Source organism: Dermacentor andersoni, chromosome 9 (genome assembly GCF_023375885.2).
Source record: "Dermacentor andersoni chromosome 9, qqDerAnde1_hic_scaffold, whole genome shotgun sequence".
NCBI lineage: Eukaryota > Metazoa > Arthropoda > Arachnida > Ixodida > Ixodidae > Dermacentor > Dermacentor andersoni.
Window position 1 is genome coordinate 140,707,294 of NC_092822.1, and position 26,094 is coordinate 140,733,387.

At 46.1% G+C, this 26,094-nt stretch overlaps 1 protein-coding gene across 7 annotated transcripts in view; it reads left to right on the forward strand.

Annotated features, from left to right (window-relative positions):
• Positions 1 to 26,094, forward strand: part of p38b (p38b MAP kinase) — a 457,389-nt gene that overhangs the window by 71,896 nt on the left and 359,399 nt on the right. For all 7 annotated transcript variants that reach the window (XM_050177284.3, XM_055070036.2, XM_050177282.3 and 4 more), the window contains exon 3: positions 22,788 to 22,846. In XM_050177284.3, the coding sequence (XP_050033241.1) occupies positions 22,788 to 22,846 (59 nt within the window). The remainder of the gene's footprint in view (positions 1 to 22,787; positions 22,847 to 26,094) is intronic.

Consider the following 26,094-nt stretch of genomic DNA (forward strand, 5'->3'; position numbering starts at 1 on the left):
TTTTAAGATCTTCTCCGAACAAAACACTTGCAACACAAATACCAAGGGGAACTAGGCACTCTCCACTGACACCACGAAACATCACATCACCATTCCACGGGAATTCCGACCCAGCCTCTCTTTGAAAGTCACACTCATGACGCAAACGGTAGCACCAGTATCCACTAATGCTGTTGCAGGTATACTGTCAATTAACACACGCACTTTGTTCTTCACCATCATAATAGACAGAGGAGTATTTCGCAGAGACGCAGACTCTGCGACCACAGCGACCTCACTGAACCACAGCGACCTTACCTCCATCGTCCGCACCGGCTAGTTTCCCGACGGCGGTGGTGATGCAGCACGTCGCCGTGGTGACGGTGAACGGCGTTGGCGACTGGTTGGGGGCGTCAGGCTGCGGTCTGAAGCTGGCGAACCACTCCTTCTACTATATTGACGGAAGGTATTCCGGGGTGGCGTGCCTGTGGTGTTTGCACTATCAGGGTCTGTCGGCCAACGGTCGTCATAACTGTCACGTTCAAAATTAGGCCAAGTTGGTGGTGGGCCATATCTTGTTGTCTGTCGGCACCGGCGAAAAAAACTAGCAATGTGTCCTGAGGCGCCACAGCTGTAACACACAGGCGATGCGCGACCGACGTTGTAAACCTCGGGGTGAACCCTGGGACGCTGCGAATAACAAATGCGATCTTCCGAATGCCGATTTGTGGTGGTAGCTCGACGAGTTCGTTGATCGTGCGTCACGTCGTCGGCAAAGGTACGTCGGTGCTGTCGCAGCTGATCGACTCGACACTCTACAACGCCTGGCATGGCAGACAATGCGGACACAGCAGATGCATGTTCTTGAGGTTGGTTGGGAGCCCAGCCAAGCTGTTCGACATCCGCCCCTTTGGTGTGTCTTTCAAGTTCTTCGTGAACAACTTGCCTTATAGTTGCCGCAAGGTCAAATTGAAAAGTGTAGTTGTCATTGAATTCAACGCTTGCCACCGTTGTGACATTTGCTAACCTGCCGAACTTAGGCGTGATACGGCGCAGCTTCAAGGCCTCAAATGTGCGGCAATGCTTGATGAGTTCGGCGACCGAGGCGAGACTCTCCTTTTCGATTAAATAATTGTACACATCCTCGGCAATGCCTTCGAGAAGGTGTCCAACCTTGTCCTCTTCGGACATTCGAGGATTGACCGTTCTGCAAAGCTTCAGGATTGCCTCAATGTACGTAGTACAGGTCTCACTTGGGACTTGAGCGCGCTGAAGCAATGTCTGCTCCGCCCGCTTCCTTGTCGTGGTGGAATCGCCGAAGCACTCGGTAAGGTGAGTAACGAAGTTGTCCCACATTGTGCAGATATCTTCATGGTTCTCGAACCACACTAGCGCAGTGTCTGTGAGGAACAGAACCACATTATCGAGCTGAGCCGTGGAGTTCCAGCCGTTGTACTGCTCACACACTTGTAGTGGGTGAGCCATTCCTCCACGTCCTCGCCGATTTTCCTGAGAAAGGGCGGGGCTCCATCTGATGCATCCAGGTGCCGGTTGTTTGCACTGGAGCTGCCAGAGAAGAGGCTGTTGGTCACCGCTGTGGGACATCGGGATCTCAAGTGGTGTTGGGGGCAGTCGAGCGAGGCGTCAGCTCCGGCATGGTACTTGCTGCAGCAGCTCCTTCGTCTTGGTCGAAGTACCCAGCACCTCCACCACAAAACTGTTACGGTTAATGTTAAACCGGCTTTATTTAAGGGACGAGATTGATGGTGAAGTCAAGATGGCGTCCCGAGGCTGCACACGCTAACATCTTCTTCCTCTTCTGCTCGCCCGGCTCATGCCGTAGCAATATGTAATATAAATGTGAACAAAAAGCTGTAAACTCAACTAATCTGCACTTCTTAAATAGCTGACCGTATAAACATGAATATTAGTCCCGCTGATTAAGTTGAGAAAATTCTGATGGGGTAAGGGCACATATATCAATTTCAGATTTGTTGTAAGCATTTAAAAGCCTTGTTAAGTTGTTTTTTAGCATTTGTGAGCTGTAATTAGTTCTAAGATGTTGCACTGTCCAGGGTTCTGTGTTTCTTGTGAACTGTGAGGGGAGACGTTCTTCTAAACATGATAACTTAACAAGGGATAGATCGCTCTTCCTCTTCATGCGATAAAACTTCTGCAAATGTCGATGTCTATAGATTTCGTGCACTGTGATAATTTTAAACTTCTCAAATAAATGCTTGGTGTGTGAATCGTATGGAACATTTGCGAGGATGCGTACTATCCTCTTCTGTAATAAAAATAATTTGTATAAATTCCTATCAGTTGTAGTGCCCCATGCGAGGTGACAATAATTGAGATGAGAGGTGAATAAGGCGTTATATAATACAGTAGTACTTTAACTGGTGTGGGAAGAAGGTAACGGTTTTGACTTATTATACCTGTTATCTGACTCAGTTTTCGCGTTACAAAGTTTACATGGTCATTCCATAGCAGCGCTGAAAAAAAATGCTCACCTAGGATTTTGATGCTTTCTACAATTTCAATCGGAGCATTATTATAGGCTATGCCATGTAGTAAAGGGCAGGTGCTTCCTTTTGGACGAAAAATTATAGCTTTAGTTTTGGTTGGGTTGACACATAAACAGTTTTGCTTAGACCATGTACTAAGTTTCAGGAGCACTTAATTTGATATTGTGATAAGCTCTGTGTAAGAACACGATGTTAAAAATATACTGGTGTCGTCTGCGTAAATTAAAAATTTTACACTGAAATGAATATTTACAATATCGTTAACATATAGATTAAAAAGCAAAGGACCCAGAATGCTGCCTTGAGGTACTCCAGAAAGTATAAACCTCTCTTGGGACCTGAAGTTATTTATCTGTACATATTGGTGTCTATTTTGAAGATATGACTTAAGAAATTCAAGAGGAAGTCCTCTAACTGCATAAGGATTGAGCTTATGAAAAAGAATATTCTGGCTAATATAATCGAATGCTTTACTGAAATCTACAAATAAATCGAGAGTGATGGGCTTGTTTTCGAAATTGGTAAGGATATATTCTTTATGATGCAGTAGGGCGAACTCTGCACTTGTCTTTCTGAAACCCATACTGAGATTCCCTAATCAAGTTGTGCTTATTACAGAATGAGTTTAAACGTACGAGTATTATTTTCTCTAAAGCTTTGGAAAAGATAGGGAGAACAGATGTGGGCCGGTAATTATTTATGTCTAGCTTGTTGCCTTTCTTATGGAGTACTGTTACTCTCGCACTCTTCATTTTTGCAGGAAAAGCACCACTTGAGATGCATAAGTTGTATATGTGTACAAGCAGCTCAGTGATCTCATGTAGCACAAATTTTACGGGTGTTATTTGTATCCCATCAGGATCACTGCATGGCGAGTTTCTAAAACTAGAAAATACTGTGTGCACTTCATGAACATCTGTAGGCTGGAAAAAAGCGTGCTTTGATTTGGCGGGAAAGTAAGGTCAGGAAGTTTTGCAGAAGTAACATAGGTATCGCGATAAACAAAATGTTTATTAAACTGTTCGACCATTTCCTGCCGTGATAACGTCTGTCCTTTGTAAGCAATTTGTTCTATAGACTCGCTCCTTCATTGTCGCCCCAATACAAAATTCAGGTTATTCCAAAGTTTATGGCTCTGAGAGCAAGAAGAAAACATCTGGAAATAATATGCATCTCTTGCTTTTCGTAACTCTTTGGTTAGTTTATTTTTATACTCTTTAAAAGCCTTCAGGTCAGCAGGCCACAGTATTTTACAAATTTACCATAAAGCTGGTCACACTTCTTTATTTTCTTAAACAGGTATTTTGTTAGCCAAGGCTTTCTGAAATTTTTATGCTTACGTTTTCTGTAGACGAAGTGTTTTGAATACACATCAACAAACATTGTGATAAACTTAGCGTAAGCCACTTCCGCATTATTTTCCTGAAGGATATTGTCCCAGTTTACCTCGCTTAGTTCTGCCTGAATTGCCTGCAGCATTTGTTCAGTAATGTCCTGATAAAATATGTCAGATGCGTTGCTGCGTATCGCAATATTTGCACTTTCTACATACATACAAATTGGCATGTGATCACCTATGCAATGCGCCAAAACACAACTGCTAATACATGAAGGATTATAACTTGTCAAAAAGAGATCAAGCATAGTTTCACTTGTAGCTGTAACCCTAGCTGCTGATTTTATGGCATTAATGCAACCGTTCTGGACAAATGTGTTTACAAACTCGCTCGTCGTTGCGTTTTCAGAACCCATATCAATATTCATGTCACCACTAATAACTACACATTTTTAGTTTTCACTGGCATATGACAACAGATTATCCATAAACATGAAAAAAGCATTCAAACTGCCATCAGGCGGTCGGTAACAAACAGAAAATAACGTATTATTGGTTTCAACACATAGCACCTCAGTATTTTCATTCGTACAGGAAAAGTTGCCTGATAGATCACATGATATAGACTCATTTAGCAACAAGGAAACACCTCCTCCACGCCTTGATTCTCTGTTTTAATAGAAAACGTTCTTATTAGGTAACTAAAAAATATTGCTAGAGTCAGTGTACCACGTTTCAGTAAGCATAACTACATCGCACAAGTTTTCTATTTCTGAAAAGAAGGATTCCAGTTCTGTTGTTTTATTATTCACAGATTGCACGTTTAGATGTTTACAGCCTTATCATCTTTTTTGTATGTGTAGTGTAGAGAACTATTCTGTCTGTTTTATAGCCTAGGTGCATAATGGTTCTATTGAGCTCAAAAATATCTCTTATTAATGCTATCATTCTGCAGCCCCGAGCGCGCTAAAGATGCTAGATCCGGTCCACCATCTAGGAATCCGACTGGCCACTGGAGCTTTCAGAACAAGTCCCATTGAAAGTTTATATGCAGAATCAAATGAGTGGTCACTTCATCTGCAGAGAGCATACATCAGCCAAACATATTTTCTGAAAGTCCACTCAAATCCTCAACATCCCTGTTTTAATACCGTTAATGACATGACATATGCTACACTCTTTCGCAATCGTCCCTCCGTAAGACAGCCTTTCTCACTGCGTGTGAGAGAGCTTAGTGAAGAAATGCATGTTCCACTCCTCGAGCTTCGCCTAATGCATCCAGCTAAGCTGCTACCTCCTTGGGAGTGGCAGCTCATACAATGCGATATATCTTTCGTACAAGTCACAAAGCATGCACCAGAGATTGAAATCCAAATGCATTTCCGGGAACTCCAGTACAAATACTCCTGAACGGAGTTCTACACAGATGCATCGAAGTCACGCGACGGGGTGTCCTATGCAGCCGTCGGTCCATCCTTCTCGGAATCTGATTTACTGCATCCGGAAACTAGTATCTTATGGCTGAGGCCTACGCAATATTGTCGACCGTGAAGCATATAAGGAAATCAAAACTCGTTAAATCAGTTATATATACGGACTCCCTAAGTGTTGTGAAGTCTTTGATATTGTTCTGTAAGCACAAAAATCCAATAATAATTGAACTCTATTCCGTCTTATGTAAAGCATATGTATCTAACCAGCATGTGATTATATGCTAGGTGCCTGGCCATAGGGGCATCCAGGGTAACGTTCTAGCGGACCAGATGGCCACATCAATTGCATCACACACTGTTCATTCTACCGCTGCGGTCCCTGTCACAGACCTGAAGCCTTTCTTAAGAAGGAAACTGCGAAACTACTGGCAACGCTTGTGGGACCTGGAAACAAATAATAAGCTGCATGTAATAAAGCCACAATTAGGTTTCTGGCCTCCTGTAACAAAATCCCGCTGAACAGATGTCCTATTCTGTCGTCTAAGAATAGGACACACATTTGGCACCCACAATTTTTTACTCACTGGAAATGAGCCCCCAACCTGTGGGAGATGCGGGGAGAGGCTGACCGTCCTCCACGTCCTCCTGGAGTGTAGGGAAGCCGAATATGAAAGAAAGAAACATTTTCTCTTAGCATACCGGCAGCACATCCCCCTTCATCCTGTTGTGTTACTCGGTGCAGAACCGCTCTTTGATACCAGCGCAGTCCTAGGTTTCCTGAAAGATGTTGTATTACATGTAATTAGCCCATACGTTCGTAGCGCTTCTCTCTATAGAGGATAGCGCTGTGATAGTTGTTTCGTATACAGTAAAAGCTTGTTAATTCGCACCTCGTTAATTCGAATTTTCGAATAATTCGAACTAATTGGCACGGTCCGGTCATGCTCCATAGAGCCCCATGTATTGAAAAGCTCGTTAATTCGAATGCCAATCCGGTCCGCCACGGATAATTCGAACTGCGCGCCGCCGTAGCTAGCTTGCAGTCTCTGCTGTTAAGCGACAGATGGCGCGACATACACTATCATCGCGTGTTTTTAGACGGCAGCACTTGCGTTTATTCGCAAATGCTCTGCCGCATCGTCATGGATAGCAGGATACGCAGTTGACGCAGTTAGGGTGGCTAGAAGGGGAGGTGTGAATACCGGCGGCGCAAACGTGACCCCACAGCGCACCGATGCCGCGGGGCGGCGCTGTTGACCAAGGCGGGGTAAGCACGCAGCCGAAATGAGCGCCTCGCCAGCCTCGCGTCGGCTGCATCTCTACCACCGAAGTGAAAGTAAGCCTGTTTCGAGTATAGCACGCTTTCTGCGAGCGTCAAATGAATGAATCTTTATCATAAAAACAATGTTATGTCAGCCCACATCATTACTCCTGTGAAATTTTACGGGCCCAGTTCGCACTGTATCGAGATTCAAACGCGTTTTGTCTGTGCTCATTTCGTGAGCTGGCTTTGGGTGTTAGGGGCTAGTGGGGGGCTTCCAAATAATTTCGACCACTTCGGGTTCTTTAACGCGCACTGACATCATACGGCACACGGGCGTCTTGCATATCGCCTCCCTGAAAATGCGACCGTCGTCCTCGAGATCAGCAGTCAATCACCCTATGCGTACCGTAAGACCTGTAAACTGCAGACATTACCTGATAAAGTCTGGACGTATTTACAAACTACTTTTTGTCTGCTCTTGCAGACCTGTAGAATGTCATTTTGACGCTCATATAAGCAATTTACTATGATTGCAGACAGTGAAGCAACAGATCTGGTCATGAAATCGTTTATTTACAAGTGAGGAAAAAAATTTACAACACACAAGGTTTCAGTGTTTTCCGTTTCTTCTCACTGCTCTGCTGATTGACACCTTTAAGCAAAAAGTGAATCCTTGCGAGGCAATAAAAACGTATAACTGAGGCTGTCAGGGTAGCAGAATAGTCTAAAGCAACCAATCTTTGACATTTAACCAATTGACTGCAAATTCTTGGCCACAGCTTTGGCATGCTAGCGTGTTACACTGAATTAAAAATTATGGGGTTCTACGTGCCAAAACCACTTTCTGATTACGAGGCACGCCGTAGTGGAGGGCTCCAGAAGTTTTGACCACCTGGGGTTCTTTAACATGCACCTAGATCTAAGTACAGGGGTGTTCTCACATTTCGCCCCCATCGAAATGCGGACGCCATGGCCGGGATTCGATCCCACGACCTTGTGCTCAGCAGCCCAACACCATAGCCACTGAGCAACCACGGCATGTGTCACACTGAATAAACGAGTGAGTTTGTTTTCAAGGGCATTGTCCAGCTTATAGAACGATTCTGAGGGTATATAAAAGGCCCTCAAGGTCCCACTCTTTGGATGCCTCTGATGGAAGCTCTCTGGGTACAGTGGCTCTAGGTACAGCTACTGTACTCTGGGGATATTGCCTTTATGGTGCTTCGCAGCCTTCACAATGTGTGGGCAAAACACGCCTTCTCGCCACATAACCTGCAATGTAAAAAACTAGCCGTGCGTCGCTGTGGTGCGCAACATAACTTTGGTGGTCCACAGCATCTCGCCCTCGAATGACGGAATGTTGGGAGGAACACTCCAAAACAGGTGACGAGACCAACTGACAGCGGAAGGCGCAGGCCAGCGCGGAAGTACCACGCCGTAATACGGTAATACCACGCCGCGAGCAGCAGCGCCACTTTCTCCCGGTGGCATCGGTGCGCAAGGGGGTCAAGCGCGCCCGAAGGAAAGCGCCGCCGGTATTCACACCTCCCCTTCTAGCCACCCTAAGGGCACATTCACACCGAAAGCGGAGCGTCTAAGCGGACAAGCGGATTTTCAAAGCGGTGAGGCGGCGAGCGCCCGCGCCTGTTCAGACCGGCCGCGTTGTCTGGCTATCCGCGCCGCCGGGAAGGCGGGGCATCTCGCAATTTCTTTAGCAATTTCAGGGACGTGCCGCCATCTCGCGGCACTTTGGGTTTGTGAGTGCACTTTCGATATTTTTTTCTTTGTGGGTCGGCGCGCTCCCGTCCACTATCTACTTCTGCAAAATGATGAGCTCAGACGAAGAAGATGAGATCGTTGGCATTTTACTCGCCACTTGTCTAGTCGATTTTCAAGATTTGTTACAGCGCAACACAAGACAAGGACAAAAGAAGGTATAAAGCGACGACACGGCGCCGTGTCGTCGTTTTATACCTTCTTTTGTCCTTCTCTTGTGTTGCGCTGTAACAAACCTTACTATGAATCCCAACCAACTGGCCCAACTTGCCGTTTTGACGCTTTTGAATAACAGAAGCGAAAAGCCCAGAGAAAGACATTTGTTTACATTCCTTCACCAGCGCTTTCGCAGTGTCGGGTTCTGATTGGCTGCGGTCAAAGCGGCCAACTTATCCGCGCGGAAAAAATCGGTGCGGGCGCGATCCGGCCAAGCGGCCGCATATTTTCCGCAAAGCGGAAAATCTGCGGCCGCTTGGCCGGATCTGCTTGTCCGCTCCGCCTTCGGTGTGAACGTGCCTTAACGCAGTGCGTTCGGTGGCAACCGCGAGACCGGCCATTCTCTCCGTCGCCTATGCGATCAGAACGTCGAAGCCTAAAAGTGCACCGTTGCTCGCTTTTGTTCTGTACGCGTCCGTCGCAGACTGACACTGCTCGCATGCCGCGATGTCACGTGGAAAGTATCGCGCCAAAACGTTGAAGGATAAATTAGAAATTCTGCGGGAAGTTGACGCAGGGAAACTGAGCAAGAACGAAATTGCAAAGAAGCACGATATACCAAAAAGCACGCTGTTGGCATACATCCGGAATAAGAGGACGATTGAGGACTCCTACGAGGCTGAAACTTTCGGCAAGGATCGGAAAAGGCTTCGGACAGCTAAGCACCCGGACCTGGAAGCAGCGTTGCTCACATGGATCAAGGAAAAACGGAGCCAGGATATCCCATTGAGTGGCCCCATCATCGTAGTGAAGGCGGCTGATTTCGCGCAACGTCTGAACGTCTCCGACTTCGCCGCTTCGGACGGATGGTTTCACCGCTTCAGAGACAGGCATGACCTCGTTTTCCGCAGTGTGTGCGGCGAAGCCAAAGCCGTAGACGCAGAAACCTGCACCGTGTGGCGGAATGGTACGCTACTAGACCACCTGAACAGGTACGCACCATCCGATATTTTAAATGCCGACGAGACCGCCTTGTTTTTTAAACTCTTACCGGACAAAACGATAACGTACAAGGGGGACGTGTGCGCAGGCGGCAAAAGCAGCAAAGAGCGCGTGACGGTGTTGCTCGGGGCGAACATGACTGGAACAGAGGAGCTCCCCCTGTTTGTGATAGGGAAGTCACAGAAACCTCGATGTTTTAAGAACATCCGCACGCTGCCGGCCGACTACGCAGCAAATAAGAAGGCCTGGATGACGGGCGAGCTTTTCAAGCAGTGGCTGAGGAAACTCGGACCGAAAATTTGAGCTTGCCAAGAGGCAGATTCTCCTCCTCGTCAACTGCTCGGCGCACAAGGTGGAAATAGAATTGAGAGCCATTGAGCTGGTTTTTCTTCCGGCTAACACCACCGCGGCTCTTCAGCCTATGGATCGGGGCGTTATAAAGAATTTGAAAAGTTTTTATAGACGTCACATTCTTGAGAAGTTGCTCCTGTGCTCCGATAATGAGAAAAGCTATACCGTGACTCTGCTCACAGCCCTGCACATGCTTGTGCGTGCCTGGAATCAGATAACCACAGAAACCATGTGGTTTCTGTGGTTCTTCGCCACTGTGGTTTCGGAGCCCTTAACGCAGACGCTAATGAAGTTGAAGAGGACGTCCGCGCTCCGCTTCATGTACGGGAGGTGCTCTGCGATACGGACTTCAGCGACTACGTGAATGTCGACAGCTGCGCTGCGGTCTGCGGTGCCGTGACCGATGATGAAATCATCGCCCAAGTCATCGGCGAAGACGAAGAACCGGCCGTGGATGATGACGCGAATGATGAAGATGATGACGTTGGTGAAACACCGGTACGACCTTCGTTGGCACAGGTGATGGACGGACTGAATCACGCCCGGCTTTTCTTCAGTTTCGAAGAAGGCGAAGACTATGCTTTTCGGCTCATTCGAGCTCTGGAAGATAAAGCAACAGCGATCGCTTTCAGAGGAAAAAAGCAAAAAACCATTACGGACTTTTTTTCCAAATAAAAGTACCCAGAGTTGCTGTACTTTTTTTTTTTTGTCATCAGATGTGGCCTTTTCTTAATCACTTTCGTTAGTTCCAATTTCGGTTAATTCGAACTCGTTAAGTGTCCCCGTGAAATTCGAATTAACGAGCTTTTACTGTAGCACATGCCTCTCGTCCCTTGGGTTCAAGGGCTCTGGTGAGGCAGTAGTGCTCTTAGAAAATTTTAGCCCCTCACATATTTTGTACATTGCATCATTTTTCCCAATGCATTCTAGTGTTCATAGTATTTGTCATTAGTCATCGCCATAATTTTATAGCACGTAGATTTTACGCTCTTTACAGCGACTGTTTTTAGGCCCCTTTACAGCCAAGTCACATCTTCTTCACAGAACTCATCATTCCACCGCTAAATCACTAACACTGTCTTGGCGCTCTTTGGTCATATCTGGTTCTTGCGCCACTAAACCACACACATTCATTCTCTTATTAATGAGCTGGGCAGAAAGGTCGTCAGAACATTTTACAACAACCGCAGGATCGCTGCCATTTTTACGTACGAGGACTTTCCCATTAGAACACCAAACATACCTATAACCAGAACATTTAGCCCATTCATTAGCAAAGTAGAGAAGCTTTCTTGTACGGAGGGTCAGATTTTGAGATGTAAACCCTATCCTCACTGTTTCTCAGGTTTCGTTTGTTAGCGAGCCAAGCATCGGCCAATACCTGGCGTGCAAAGCATACGATGATTCCTCGCGGCTTCCCAGGCTTTCCAGGTAACCTATGTAGGGCTACGACATCTTGCCTGCACAACAAAGCAACCTGTAATCTTCTGGCGACTCCATTTACTTTGCTCAACAGGTCTTCTCCGTCATCCTCAGTCACACCTTGAATTTCCAAATTTAAATGCCTGCTCTGTCTCAAGATCTTCAACATCAGATTCCAGTTGTGAAAGCTGCTGAAATATGCCCTGTTTCTCAATTTTCTCCAACCGGCTCTTAACGTCTTTTATATCTTTATCATGAGTATCCAGCCGCTGTTGAATAGCACCGAAATGATCAGACAAGACCCGAACAGATTTTTCCATGCATAAAACCTGGGCCGGAAGCTCGAGAAGAGAACTTAGCTTGTGGTCGATTTCTGCCAACTTAACAAGGATGTTATCAGATGCCTGATTTGCAGCGGGAACATGGCTTTTTCCACCGACAGGCTTACAGAAGGAGCATTTCCATGTTTTCAGTGATGTCTCGCGCTTGCTATTAAATGCCTTTTCAGATACTCCAGAACGATCCCCTACTTGAAAAACAAACTTGCACTCGGAGCAAACTAGAGCCCGGTCAGCATCATTGAGTGAAACTCGGCAAGCACTACAACGGCCCATTTCGCACGTCTTGCACTATAAAAACGAAGAAGACTGCGGCACTTCAAGAGACACAAAACACGTTGAAATGTTAAACCGTTTGATACACTTCGATGGCAGCAGCGGAGCAAGAAAGAGAGAGAAAAAAAAGGGGGGGGGGGGGGGAGGTAAGGCAATCAACCTGGGATTGCAGAAGAGCAATTTAGAAATATGTGCAATGTGCTTCGCGGCTGCCATCAAGTGATGGGAAACGCCCCACGAAATGATCAAGATTGTTGATCCATGCCGTCAGAGGCTGCACACGTCTGTGTCCAACTTCTTGCCGCGCCAGTTTCAAAGAAGAAAGGCCTCTGGTTCGGGCGATGTCGGCGTGGTTTGGCACACCAGAGTGGCAGTCCTGCAAACATTGTACGCTCCACATTTGCTTGTAAGTCCGTGGTGAAAAACCTGGGAATTGCAGAAGAGCAGTTTAGAAACGTGTGCGATACACTCCGCGGCTGCCGTCAAGTGATGGGAAACGCCCCACGGAATGATCAAGATTGTTGATCGACGCCGGCAGGGGATGCACACGTCAGTATCCAACTTCTTGCAGCGGCACTTTCAAAGAAGAAAAGCCTCTGGTCCGGGCGATATCACTGTGGTTTGGCACACCAGAGTGGCAGTCCCGCAAACGTTGTACGCTCCGCATTTGCTTGTAAGTCTGTGGCGAAAAACGTCTTGCAAGGTAAATTGAGAGGCTACAGGCGCCACTGACCATAAAAGGAGGCGACAAACTTCGACGGACCACTGGGCATGGCCGCTCTACTGGCATGATGAGCTCAAATGCGTTTGATTTTCCCATACAGATCGCCGCCCTACGGCTCACACTAGCAGGGTACCGATTTAATCAAGATTACTTCTTGATTTAACAAGAAGTTCAACAAAAATATGTCCAATAATAGGGGCACACATCAAAGTGCAATATTTTTCTAAATTACCCACGAAATGTTCCTGTACTCATGAAGTTGTGTGTAATATTTTAAAAAAGCTTTCTTGTAATCTATGTCTTGCTTTGCACTGTGAAATTTTAATGGAGCTGAGGTAGACAAACATATTTTTTCTGCCAGAAATATAATACCAATGCCCTTCATGCAGTGTAGTAGTTAGCCACAGCATTTTAAATATATATTGCAGGGGGTTGAGTTCATAGCTTGTGCATTTGGCTTGAAATAATCATGTTACACTGATATTCAACACTTCCTCCACCTTGTGGGATTTTGCAGAACTGATTTGCTTCATTTGGGATTGCAACCCATTTGTGCAATTTTAATTGACATTTTTAGTTGAAGGGTGGCCTTTGTTTACAGTTGTACTATTACTCAAATTTTTGATGGGATGATCCTATGGCCCATACAGCCTGACCATAATGGCTGTGAAAATTTTGGATGCGCTGCAAGGTTTCACTTCATCTCATTGGACACCACCAAGGGTTTCTCTGGCACTGCGTGCGATATTTTAGCCACAGAAGTTTCAGAATATAAAAACAAAAACACTCACTTTTGTAGTCTTGGTGCCCGGGAAATAGGTATTTTTGATGTGTGCTAATGTTTTGTCAATAGTGTAGACACTAGAGAGTTAGGCCGCGTTTTCCTGAAGTGCATGCAGGAGTTGCAAGAGAAAAATACACATACACACTTTCACCCTTTTGTCCCTAGATGACCTGCACTACACCACCGCAGATAAGTGCTCCAGAATAAGCTCTCCCTCCATTCATCTTTCGGGGCATAGTAGTGACAGCACCATGCTTGTGATTGGGTGGTCAATCATTTGAATGCATGTTAAAGAATTCTTCTTTCTCTTGCTTTCTTGTTTCAATTTGCAGTACAGTCAGAAGAACTTCAATTTGACCTAGTTGGTGTTTACTGCATATCATATTGACCGCAAATAAATACGGGGACAGTGGGAGAGAACACATAAGGGTTTGTTGTTTATGTGTTCTCTCCTGCTGTTCCCGTCTTTATTTGCGGTCAATATGATTTGCAGTACAGTTGCTGATGGATTCTTTGGACTCCAAAAATTCTGCCTTTGTGGATATTCCAGTCTTCATAGACGCACCATCAGGGTTCTCATAGAGCTAATGCATTGTTGCAAATGATTTTTCGGATGAATTTAGGCTCCAAAGTTCGATTTTCCGGACTAAATCTCTCGTTCTCAGACACGCTGCCCGATCTTGAGGGCTGCCATGTTGGTTTATTCGCTGGCTTCGCCAGGCTTGGCTTCCAGTGGCCTGCTCTATAGCCTCCAAGATTGAGACGTGCACGCTTTCAGTAGAGAGCACACAACATTATCGAGTTTCGGAGGTCATGCCCGCTCTTCCTTGGGTGACAAAACGCTCAAGGGGACAGCACTTCTTCTTGTTCATTTCTTTTCTCAGTCAGCACTACTGTCATCATCACTTAATGCGGGATCATTTTTTATTCATTTATTTATTTTAAAATTTTCAGTTGCTATTTGCACAAGGTGTGTCCAAAGAGCAGGCATGTCTCGTGGACGATGTTGTGATCTCCGGCAGCCCAGATCGCAAATACCAATGCAGTGACACTCTTGTCAGACTGTATACGGAGATAAAATCAGTGTTGCGCAAATACAAGCACATCTGATAGCCTCCAAGCGTAGTATAAGGCAGGACATTATTAAAGATTTTCAAATTGCTCGAAGCCTAATAGATGTAATTTTTGGGGGCTAAATGAGCTTTTTGGACTTGGATTTTTCGAACTATTTCTGTCAAGGCGAGCAAAGCAGTGGGTGATTTGGGCTCAGGTAGATGCTGCTTTAGCTGCACACATTGTCACAGTTCTCGTTCTCTACTTGTGCTTCAACAGAAGGCCTGCCACACAGGGTTCCTGCCAGCGGGTTGATATTCAAATTGGCCGCTGCTCTGTAAAGAACCGCAGTGCATACAACGCGCTCCCATATAGAGACAAGCTGTTACACCCTCGTGGTGTACCTAGCACCTCAGAACCTTCCATGTCGGTATTTGTGGATGATATCAACATCTGGGTTAACAGTGGGAGTGCCGCAGCCATCGAACTTAAGCTACAGATAGCGGCGAATATGGTGGAAGAGTATGCGGCCAGCAGAGGCTTGGCGTGCTTGCCACAGAAATCGGAGCTGTTAATCATTGAGCCAAAACATCAAAGGGGACACGCTGGGAGCAGCAGACCCATCAATGTTTTCGTAAACGGAAATGAGGTTCCCAAGGTGGAGGAAATAAGAATTCTGGGCATGTATATCCAGAGAAATGGATGCAACCTCATGACAATAGCTAGAAGGATATGCGGCGCAGGTCACGGGGATCTTCAGGAGAATTTCTCTCAAAGGCAGGGGCCTCAAAGAGAACAGCCTCCTCAGACTCATGCAAGCCTTCATTACCAGCCGTATAGCATATGCCACACCGTATCTTGTGTTTAAATGAGAAGAAAAGGAGAAAATAGATGCGATCATTAGGAAGAGCGTTAAGAGAGCCCTAGGGCTCCCAGACTCGACCTCGACAGACCCCCTCCTCAAAATGGGGGTTCTCAACACGCTAGTTGAACTCACTGAGGCAGTACGAGTGTCTCAGTTGGAAAGATTAGGCCAGTCTGAAACAGGGAGAAAAATCATAATGGATAGGAATCCAATGCGACAGGGGTGCCCCAACTGACAAGAAAGACATTCTGTGGGACGTGCGTAAACGCTTCTGAATCGCCCCCTACCTAAAAATATGCATCCTATCTACAACAAAGAGAGGAGAGCTCACAGGGCTAAGGCTCTAGTAAATAAACTTAAAAACACACCAGCGCATAACGTAGCGTACATGGACGCCACTTGCGGCACAGACGGGGCTGCAATATCGACGGTGGTTGATGGCGACGGGTGCATTAAGATAGCGTGCTCCACGTGCTCGAGGGACGCCTGTACTGCCGAGGAGGCTGCAGTAGCACTCGCTTGTGTGGGTACAAAAGCGAGAGTAATATCATGCGATAACAAATTAGCTATCCGAAATTTTAACAAAGGGAGAATCTCGGAAGAACCCCTCCACATTCTACTCAAAAACCCTTCCAGGAGGGACGTAACCTTTATTTGGGTACCGGCCCATGAAGTCCCAGGCAACGAAACCGCTCACGAGCTCGCCTGAGCACTCTACCAGCGGGCAACTCTAGAGCAGCCAGTTCCAGGGACAAAAGATAGCATGATCATGTACAGGGAAATTGTCGATCATTACAAAGCCGAAAGAAGAATCTTTCTGCCTCCGCATCGGTCTCTCTCTCTGGAGGACGCTCGCATTTGGCGACGCCTCCAGGGAAACAGTTATACATCACCACATTGGATCTACTTAACACAGACGAGGGGCTATAACGACGCCCTCTGCAAAATTTCTAAGCCAAAAGGTACGCAGACCATATACTATGGGAGTGTGCTGGCTCCTCAGGGGCCAAGGAAAACATTGACAGTAGAGAAGCCTGGGAGGCCTTGCTCCAGAGCGAAGCTGAAGACGACAAGCGTCGAGCAATCCGCCTGGCCGTTGAGGCCGTGAAGACTCACCGTCCTCAACGCGTGGGGACTGCTTCCTCCTTCCCCCCTACCTACGTGTAGATTAAGAGGCGGGCACCCCAGCTCGGTGGAATAGTAAGGTTTTCAGTCAATCAATCAATCAATCAATCAATCAATCAATCAATCAATCAATCAATCAATCAATCCTGCCAACGGGAGCAAAGAAGTGGGTGGTGTAGGCTTAGGTCGATGCTGCTTTAGCTGCACACATTGTCACAGTTCTGGTTCTTTACCTATGCTTCAACAGCAGGCCTGCCACAGAGGGCTCCTGCCAAGGGAAGCAAAGCAGTGGGTGGTTTGAGCTTAGGTAGATGCTGCTTTAGCTGCACACATTGTCACAGTTCTGGTTCTTTACCTATGCTTCAACAGTAGGCCTGCCACACAGAGTTCCTGCCAAGGGGAGCAAAGCAGTGGGTGGTTTGGGCTCAGGTAGATGCTGCTTTAGCTGCACACATTGTCACAGTTCTGGTTCTTTACCTATGCTCCAACAGAAGGCCTGCCACACAGAGTTCCTGCCAAGGGGAGTAAAGCAGTGGGTGATTTGGGCTCAGGTAGATGCTGCTTTAGCTGCACACATTGTCACAGTTCTCGTTCTCTACTTATGCTTCAACAGAAGGCCTGCCACACAGAGTTCCTGCCAAGGGGAGTAAAGCAGTGGGTGGGTTGGGCTTAGGTCATCATCATCATCATCAGCCTGGCTAAGCCCACTGCAGGGCAAGGGCCTCTCCCATACTTCTCCAACTACCCCGGTCATGTGCTAAGTTCGTAATCTCATCTGTCCACCTAACTTTCTGCCGCCCCCTGCTACGCTTCCCTTCTCTTGGAATCCAGTTCGTAACCCTTAATGACCATCGGTTATCTTCCCTCCTCATTACATGTCCTGCCCATGCCCATCTCTCTTTCTTGATTTTAACTAAGATATCATTAACTGGCATTTGTTTCCTCACCCAATCTGTTCTTTTCTTATCCCTTAACGTTACCCCCATCATTCTTCTTTCCATAGCTCGTTGCATCGTCCTCAATTAAAGTAGAACCCTTTTCGTAAGTCTCCAAGTTTCTGCCCCGTACGTGAGTACTTGTATGACACAGCTATTATACACTTTTATCTTGAGGGATATTGGCAACCTGCTGTTCATGATCTGAGAATGCCTGCCAAACGCACCCCAGCCCATTCTTATTCTTCTGATTATTTCAGTCTCATGATCTGGATCCGCCGTCACTACCTGCCCTAAGTAGATGTATTCCCTCACCACTTCCAGTGCCTCGCTACCTATTGTAAACTGCTGTTCTCTTCAGAGACTGTTAAGCATTACTTTAGTTTTCTGCAGATTAATTTTAGACCCACCCTCGTGCTTTGCCTGTCCAGGTCAGTGAGCATGCATTGCAATTGGTCCCCTGAGTTACTTAGCAAGGTAGTATCATCAGTGAATTGCAAGTTACTAAGGTATTTTCCATTAACTCTTATCCCCAGTTCTTCCCAATCCAGGTGTCTGAATACCTCCTGTAAACAAGCTGTGAATGGCATTGGAGAGATCGTATCTCCCAGCCTGATGCCCTTCTTTATTGGGATTTTGTTGCTTTCTTTATGGAGAACTACGGTGGCTGTGGAGCCACTATAGATATCTTTCAGTATTTTTACATACGGCTCGTCTACACCCTGATTCCGTAATGCCTCCATGACAGCTGAGGTTTCGACTGAATCAAACGCTTTCTCGTAATCAATGAAAGCTATATATAAGGGTTGGTTATATTCCGCACATTTCTCTATCACCTGACTGATAGTGTGAATATGGTCTATTGTTGAGCAGCCTTTGTGGAATCCTGCCTGGTCCTTTGCTTGACAGAAGTCTAAGGTGTTCCTGATTCTATTTGCGATTACCTTAGTAAATAGTTTGTAGGCAACTGACAGTAAGCTGATCGGTCTATAATTTTTCAAGTCTTTGTCATCCCCTTTCTCATGAATTAGGATTATGTTAGCGTTCTTCCAAGATTCTGGTAAGCTCGAGGTCATGAGGCATTGCGTATACAGGGCGGCCAGTTTCTCTAGAACAATCTGCCCACCATCCTTCAAGAAATCTGCTGTTACCTGATACTCCCCAGCTGCCTTCCCCCTTTGCATAGCTCCCAAGGCTTTCTTTACTTCTTCCGGCGTTACCTGTGGGATTTCGAATTCCTCTAGACTATTCTCTCTTCCATTATCGTCGTGGGTGCCACTGGTACTGTATAAATCTCTATAGAACTCCTCAGCCACTTGAACTATCTTATTTATTTATTTATTTAATTATTTATTTATTTATTTAACCATACTGCAGCCCAATTCCTTGGCCCTAGCAGGAGGGGCATTTTCGGAATGACAATAAATAACAGCAATAAATTCGCAAACAGCAAAAGGGGCAAGAGCAACAGCACTAACACAATGAAGAAGCAATTTTCAACAAAACAAAAAGAACCAGTACAGACAGAACAGAAATAAACCAGCAGCAAATACCTGCATTTATAGAATTGTAAGTATCTATTGCCCACAAAAGAAACGTTCCAGTTCTGCCGAAAAGTCTTCGGCCTTTATAACACTTGGCGCCAACTCATTCCACTCTTTAACTGTTCTAGGGAAAAAACTGTATTTGTAGAAATTAGTTTTCGCAAAAATAGGTCTCAGTGAATGTTCTGCTGTGTGCCATGGTTTTCTAGTAGCAGCAAGTTGAACATAACTCAATTCAGATAGGGCGATTTTTCCGGACACAAGATTGTGAAGTAATAAAAGTCGGTTTATTTTTCTACGTATCTCCAATCTTGTAATGTTATAACGTTTCATCAGAGACAATGGTGAATCCGTCCTTCTATATTTTCCGAATATAAACCGTACAGCCTTTCTTTGAACACCCTCAAGTTTTATTATATCTTTCTTAACATATGGGTCCCACAGCGCAGACGTGTACTCTAACTCTAACCTAACACATGCGTTGTAAGCTGGAAGCCGAACACTTACAGGAGCATTTCTAAGTTTCCTCTTAAGAAAACATAGCTTTTGAAAAGCTGACGCACAGATGTCTGAAATGTGCACACCCCATGAAAGATTACTGGTAAGATTTACCCCTAGGTACTTATATTTATCAAGCTCCTTTATAGTGCTGCCGTTAATGTGGTAAGTGAAGGTACTCGGACATTTTTTCCTTTTACACGTAGAAGAACAGTTTTTTCCCTATTCAGTTCCATGCCCCAGTGCTCGCACCTGTCGTGAATTGTCAGAACAGTTGCTTGTAAAGAGGTGCGGTCATTTGCGTTCAAGATGATATTGCTGGCTTTGTCTCTTAACACATACATCTGATTCTTGCCTATTCCTAGTTTCTTCTTCACTGCTTTTAGGCTTCCTCCGTTCCTGAGAGCATGATCAATTCTATCCATAATATACTTCCTTATGTCAGCTATCTTACGCTTGTTGATTAACTTGGAAAGTTCTGCCAGTTCTACTCTAGCTGTAGGATTAGAGGCTTTCATGCATTGGCGTTTCTTAATCAGATCTTTCGTCTTCTGCGATAACTTACCGGTATGCTGTCTAACGAAGTTACCACCGACTTCTATTGCACATTCCTTAATGATGCCCATAAGATTGTCGTTCATTGCTTCAACACTAAGGTCCTCTTCCTGAGTTAAAGCCAAATACCTGTTTTGTAGCTTGATCTGGAAGTCCTCTATTTTCCCGCTTACCGCTAACTCATTGATCAGCTTCTTATGTACCAGTTTCTTCCGTTCCCTCCTCAAGTCTAGGCTAATTCGAGTTCTTACCATCCTATGGTCACTGCAGCGCACCTTGCTGAGCACGTCCACATCTTGTATGATGCCAGGGTTAGCGCAGAGTATAAAGTCTACTTCATTTCCAGTCTCGCCATTCGGGCTCCTCTATGTCCACTTTCGGTTATCCCGCTTGCAGAAGAAGGTATTCATTATCCGCCTACTATTCCATTGTGGAAACTCTACTAATAACTCTTCCGTGCTATTCCTAGAACCTATGCCATATTCCCTCACTGACTTGTCTCCAGCTTGCTTCTTGCCTACCGTGGCATTGAAGTCGCCCATCAGTATAGTGTATTTTGTTTTGGCTTTACCCATCGCCGATTCCACGTCTCCATAGAAGCTTTCAAGCTTTTTGTGTGTGCACTGTACAAAATTAAGAATGGTTGATTTCAAATGCATACTGTCAAAACTGAAGTACCAGAGCAGCTTTGTTTATCCTAATGACACAAGCTTCAGGCCATGTCTGCCGGTAGCACAAGCACAAATGTGGACACTGTGCTAGGCTGAAATCCAGCTGAATGCAATTCACATTGGCTCAAACTGTGTGTGTCTGGTAAGGGCTGAAGTTCGCCAACAACACAACACCACTTGCTACTCATTACTTGCCCGTCCACAAGGAAGGTAATTTTTCGCTGCAGCAACTTTTCCCGCCATACACTAGCCATATATAGCTCACAATTGTCAACTTCTCGTCACTGTCATCAGCCATTAATTCCCAGCATGCTCTGCGTATACCACCATTTAATTCATAACACAATGTGGCCAGTAACCGAGGAGGGGGAAAGCAAGTGGTTCAAGCAATTAATGAAATTCATTTGTGAAAAATCTGCACACCTCTTAAGCCTGCTGTTTTGAGGAAATGATGGAAATGTGGAGAGGAACACACCCAGTGAATTTCATTGACATTTGTTGATGTCTAAAATTCATAGAGTTGCCCTTTAATGGTTGCACTTAAGATAGGTCAACTAGGAGGAGTCCACATGAATGAACATTTTGCATTTTTGCTAAGATCAACTTTAGTTGAGGCAGCATCCAAGCATCTCGGTGTTTGTGTTCCCATGGTATCAGCATTTTGTCTCATTGGTATTTTAATGGTTTTGTCTAAGGTCCTGCTGCTAGACTGAGGGGCCTCAGCCTATCATTGCCAGCCCTCCCAGGGCACTTGCAAGAATAGCGTTGAAACCTCTGCCCTCAAGCACTGCTTTAATTTAGAAGGGTGTCCCTTATACACGTTTGCTGTCCTTGATGCACAAGTTGCTCAGATTGGCATACATCTGCGAATTTTTTTTTATAGCCGACATTTTCTTCAAGTCGCAAATATCATACCTAAGCCTATTGCAGGCCACTACTGAGGCCTGGGCTTGCCTCCTAGCCCGCGGGCCTTTACTGGGCTCTACTCAACACCATTTGGATACACTGTTGCATGTGTTGACGGAGCACTACTGGAGCAGGCTCATGGTGTGCTAGATATGCACAAGCTATTTACATGACTACGATGTGATGAAGCCATCTGTAATGAGTGGGGTAAAGATATAGGAGCAGGAAAATATTACTTTCTAAGGAGTTGAGATTGGCACAATATAAAACCAGATGTAAACTGCGCAAGGATGGCGAATGGGGCAAGTTGTGAACTAAAGGTAGATGTAAACTGAAAGTAGTCTCTGGCACAGGGAAAAAATATTGTTCAAGAATTTATTCATCTTCAATCAATAATTGGTCAATAAGCCCACATTCTCAATAACTAGGGTCAACCGCACACGTATTCTAATTATACAAATTTTGTTTGCAATTTGAACGTTGCGTTCATCAAGTGCGATGAGTTTCCAAACTCATAATTTTGCTCGTATTTTTGTAGTTCACTCGCACAAGCCCTACTTTATGGTGCATTCCAGTTGGCAAACAGGAGCACTCAAAAGCATCCCCAGAGTGGTCTGTCAAGAGTAGCTGCCCTTCAATGAGTGAGCAGGAGTGCTGTGCTTCAATAGCAGGATGGCAGCAGTTTGGCAATGCTGAGAGCAGTCAAGAGCAGTTCGAACTGCTCCTGCACGAAAAGCAAAGTATGAAGGAAGTCACGTGATTTAAGCACATCATATCCTTTTATTTTGGTTATGTTTCTGTCGTTTTGGCTCAGTGTGTGGCAGCAATGGCAGCAGAGGAGCTAAATTCACGTGATAATCATTGCAGGAAGGTAAACAACCTGGTCATACGATACACCTTCGCGCCTGCTGCTCTTGGGGGAGCACATGCAACGTTTCAATGAAGGAGCAAGCAGTGGTACTCTCGCTGCACCGCTGCTCTTTGCCTCTGCTCTTCTTCGACCACTGGAATGCTCCATGAGATTGTTGCATGAAGAGTGCATTGGAGGTGAAAATGTGACAAAATAGAACAGAAAGGAGAGATGGATGAAGTGAGTTGGCATCCTTCCTGCATGGCATCTTAGTTCAAGTGCTGGCTGAGCCACTGCTGGTGGCGATGTGTGCGTTGCCAGTCCTTGTTAAGTGGACTAGTGTCGGCAGCGATGTTTGAGTCTGTCTGTCTGATCTTCACCTCACTGCAGCATTCTAATGGCTCATATGCTTGCAGGTGATAGGCCTTCTCGACGTGTTCACACCCTCAACTACACTGGAGGACTTCCATGATGTGTGAGTTTTACTTTTTTGTTGGTCAGTGTTAGAATTAAGAGTGTTCTAATAACAAAATATCATAATTGAATCCAATGCCAAATACTTTCTCATTTGTAAACAAAGTCAAGTATAAAGTTGGTGTGGAATCTATTCGACGGAAAAAAAGGCTTACTTACATTTAGGGGTGTGTGGATACTGAATAGTAGATATTCAATTGAATATCGAATTGTATCAAGAACAAAAAAAAATGAATATAAAATTGAACATCAAAAAATATTTAACAAAATTTAAAGGGGTCCTGAACCACCCCCTCGCTGATAGCATACGTTGCTGTGAACATGTCAGCTAAATTTTGCAGTCGTGTGCGATGCATGGAGCTTGCAAGTGGAGTGCGAAGTCACCCTTTTGTAAATGCTCTTTTCAACAGAAGCCTTTTCCTCACCCTTCTTGGGCTGCCTTATTTCATAATATTGTTATCGCATACGCCAGCCCCCTCCTCACAGCAGCAGGGCGCAACTATTCGATTACAGATCGTGAATGCCTGGCTCTCGTCTGGGTGGTTTCCAAATTCTGCCCGTACTTGTATGGCATGCATTTCTCTGTAATCACGGACCACTACACGCTCTGCTGGCTTTCCTCACTCAAGGATTCTACCGATTCTACCGGCTGGCTTGGTCGCTGGGCTGTGCAGCTGCAAGGATATTCCTATGCAGTAATGTACAAGTCGAGCCAATTACATCATGACGCAGACTGTTTATCACCCTATCCAGTGGACGAACCACGCTCCGACCCTGACCCCAATACCGACGCTTGTGTTTTCTCCGTTTCTCAGCTGCTACATGTTGCCGACGAGCAACGCCGTGATGCCACTTTGCACGCCATCATTGATAGCTTGGAATCTTCGCCTTCCGAATCGTTCCTTCACCTGTTTGTTTGCCTGGATGGTGTATTATACCGCCACAATGTACGCCCTGATGGTCCTGCCCTACTCCTTGTCATTCTTAAGCACCTCCGGTCAGCTTTTCTCCAAGAACTTCACGATTTACCAACGGCAGGTCACCTTGGCATCTCCTGCACCTACGACCGGATTCACCGATGCTTCTTTTGGACAGGCCTTGCCCGCTCCGTCCCGAAATATGTTGCGACGTATGAAAAATGCCAGTGCCGAAAAACACCACCAACGCTCCCTGCCGGGTGCCTTCAACCGCTCGACATTTCTTCAGAGCCGTTCTTTTGCGTTGGCTTAGACTTACTTGGCCCTTTCCCTCTATCCACGTGTGGCAACAAGTGGGTCGCTGTGGCGACAGATTACGCCGCGCACTACGCCATCCCCAGAGCGCTTCCAACAAGCTGCGCCACAGATGTTGTCGGTTTTTTTTTACATGACGTGATTCTGCAGCATGGTGCTCCACACCAACTGCTCACAGACCGTGGTTAGACATTTCTTTCTCAAGTCATCGCCGACGTCCTGCAGTCCTGCTCTACCTAGCACAAGCTGACTACATCTTACCATCCACAGACTAATGCTCTCACAGAGCATCTGAATCACACCCTAACAGACATACTTGCAAAGTATGTCTCGTCCGACCATACTGATGGGGACCTTGCCCTACCCTCTGTCATTTTTGCATATAATTATTCGCATCACGACGCTGCCAGTCATTCCCTGTTCTCTCTGTTGTTCGCGAGAATCCGCATTGCCACCGGACGCATCCCTCCCATCCACCTCAGTAGAGACCAGCGAGTATGCACTTGACGCCATCACCGGGGCAGCCCAAGCACGCGAAATAGCCTGCGCTCGCCTCCTGACCTTTCAAGAGAAGCAACGGTGGTTGTACGATAGATGACACAGAGATGTCCACTTTTCGCCTGGATCTCTGGTACTCCTGTGGTCCCCAACTCGTCATGTTGGCTTGTCAGAAAAACTCCTGTCTCGGTACACAGGCCCATATAGAGTCCTGCATGCCTAACTCAAGTTACGTACGAAATCGCCCCAGTCAGTACCAGTGCCTCACCTGCCCCGAATTCCACTGACGTGCATGTCGAATGTCTCAAGCCATTTACTCTCCTGTTATTATCGATATTTGGATGCCCATGACAGTGCTTCTGCTGCTAGGGGTAATGATACATGCACATTGCGTGTTTCTTGCGGACGATGCATGCGGGCGCCCCGACGAAGACGATGAACGCTCTGTGGCTCCTAAGCTGTCGGCTGAACTAGCCAGCGCTGCAGTTATCCTTTGTAAATATACTTTGTAAATAGTCTCCAGTCTTAGCCCTTCGTTCGTGTAACAATATAGCAGATCCGATACGCGGCTGCTATTGCCCAATAGCTGAAATCAATCAAGAAGGGTGTTCAGATCAGTGCGATACTTCCTACTGTTACAGTGTATATTTATTGATGCAATTTAATAAATAGGCTAAAGTAAGCGAAAGTGTGTTTCGAATTTAGATAGTAATTATGTACTTCTGGAAGTGCGACTATCGTACTATCACTGACTATCATTTGGCACCGCTTGGCTGCACGATCTGCATAGGAATGAAACTTGTGCCACATTGCTTATCAGTGTTGTAGCTGTCAGGTCTTGCTAATTTCAGTTAGCTTTGAGAGAGAGAGAGAGAAAAAACATTTATTTGAACCATCGAGGTGGTTGCTATGAGGTCGAGTGGGTGGTGTCCTCATTCCAGGACTCCACTGGCCATGGCTGCTCGACGTACTTGCTGGACGAGAGCTTCTTGTCCCGCCAGGGTATCGCCGGTCAGCTGTACCTCCCACCGCTCAAATGACGTGCTAGGCGTCTTTAAGTGTTGAGGTTTGCCCCCGCACCCCCACGAGATGTGGAAGAGTGTAGGGTGTGTGTCGCCGCACCAGGGGCAGATGCCGCGATATGTATGTGGGAACATTTTACTGTATTTGTGTAGGTTAGGAAATGTGTTTGTCTGAATAAGTCGGAGAGCTACGGCATCTTCAGTGCTGAGCTTTCTGTGAGGCGGAGGATAAATCCTGCGGTTGAGTCGCTGGATCTCGAGTCGGTCGCAGTAATTGGACGGCAGGGGCATGAAGGTAAATGGTGGGGATTGATGAGACGATTCGTCTTGCCCCGCTCGGTTGATTAGCGCTCGAGCTAGGGCGTTCGCCCTCTCGTTCCCCTCCAGACCCGCGTGGCCCGGTGTCCACGTGATTTGATGGTATTCTTGCAGCCTCGGGCCTAGAATACGAGCCGCCAGCAGCGGTGTTCGGCCGTTGGTAAAGTTACGGCAGGCCT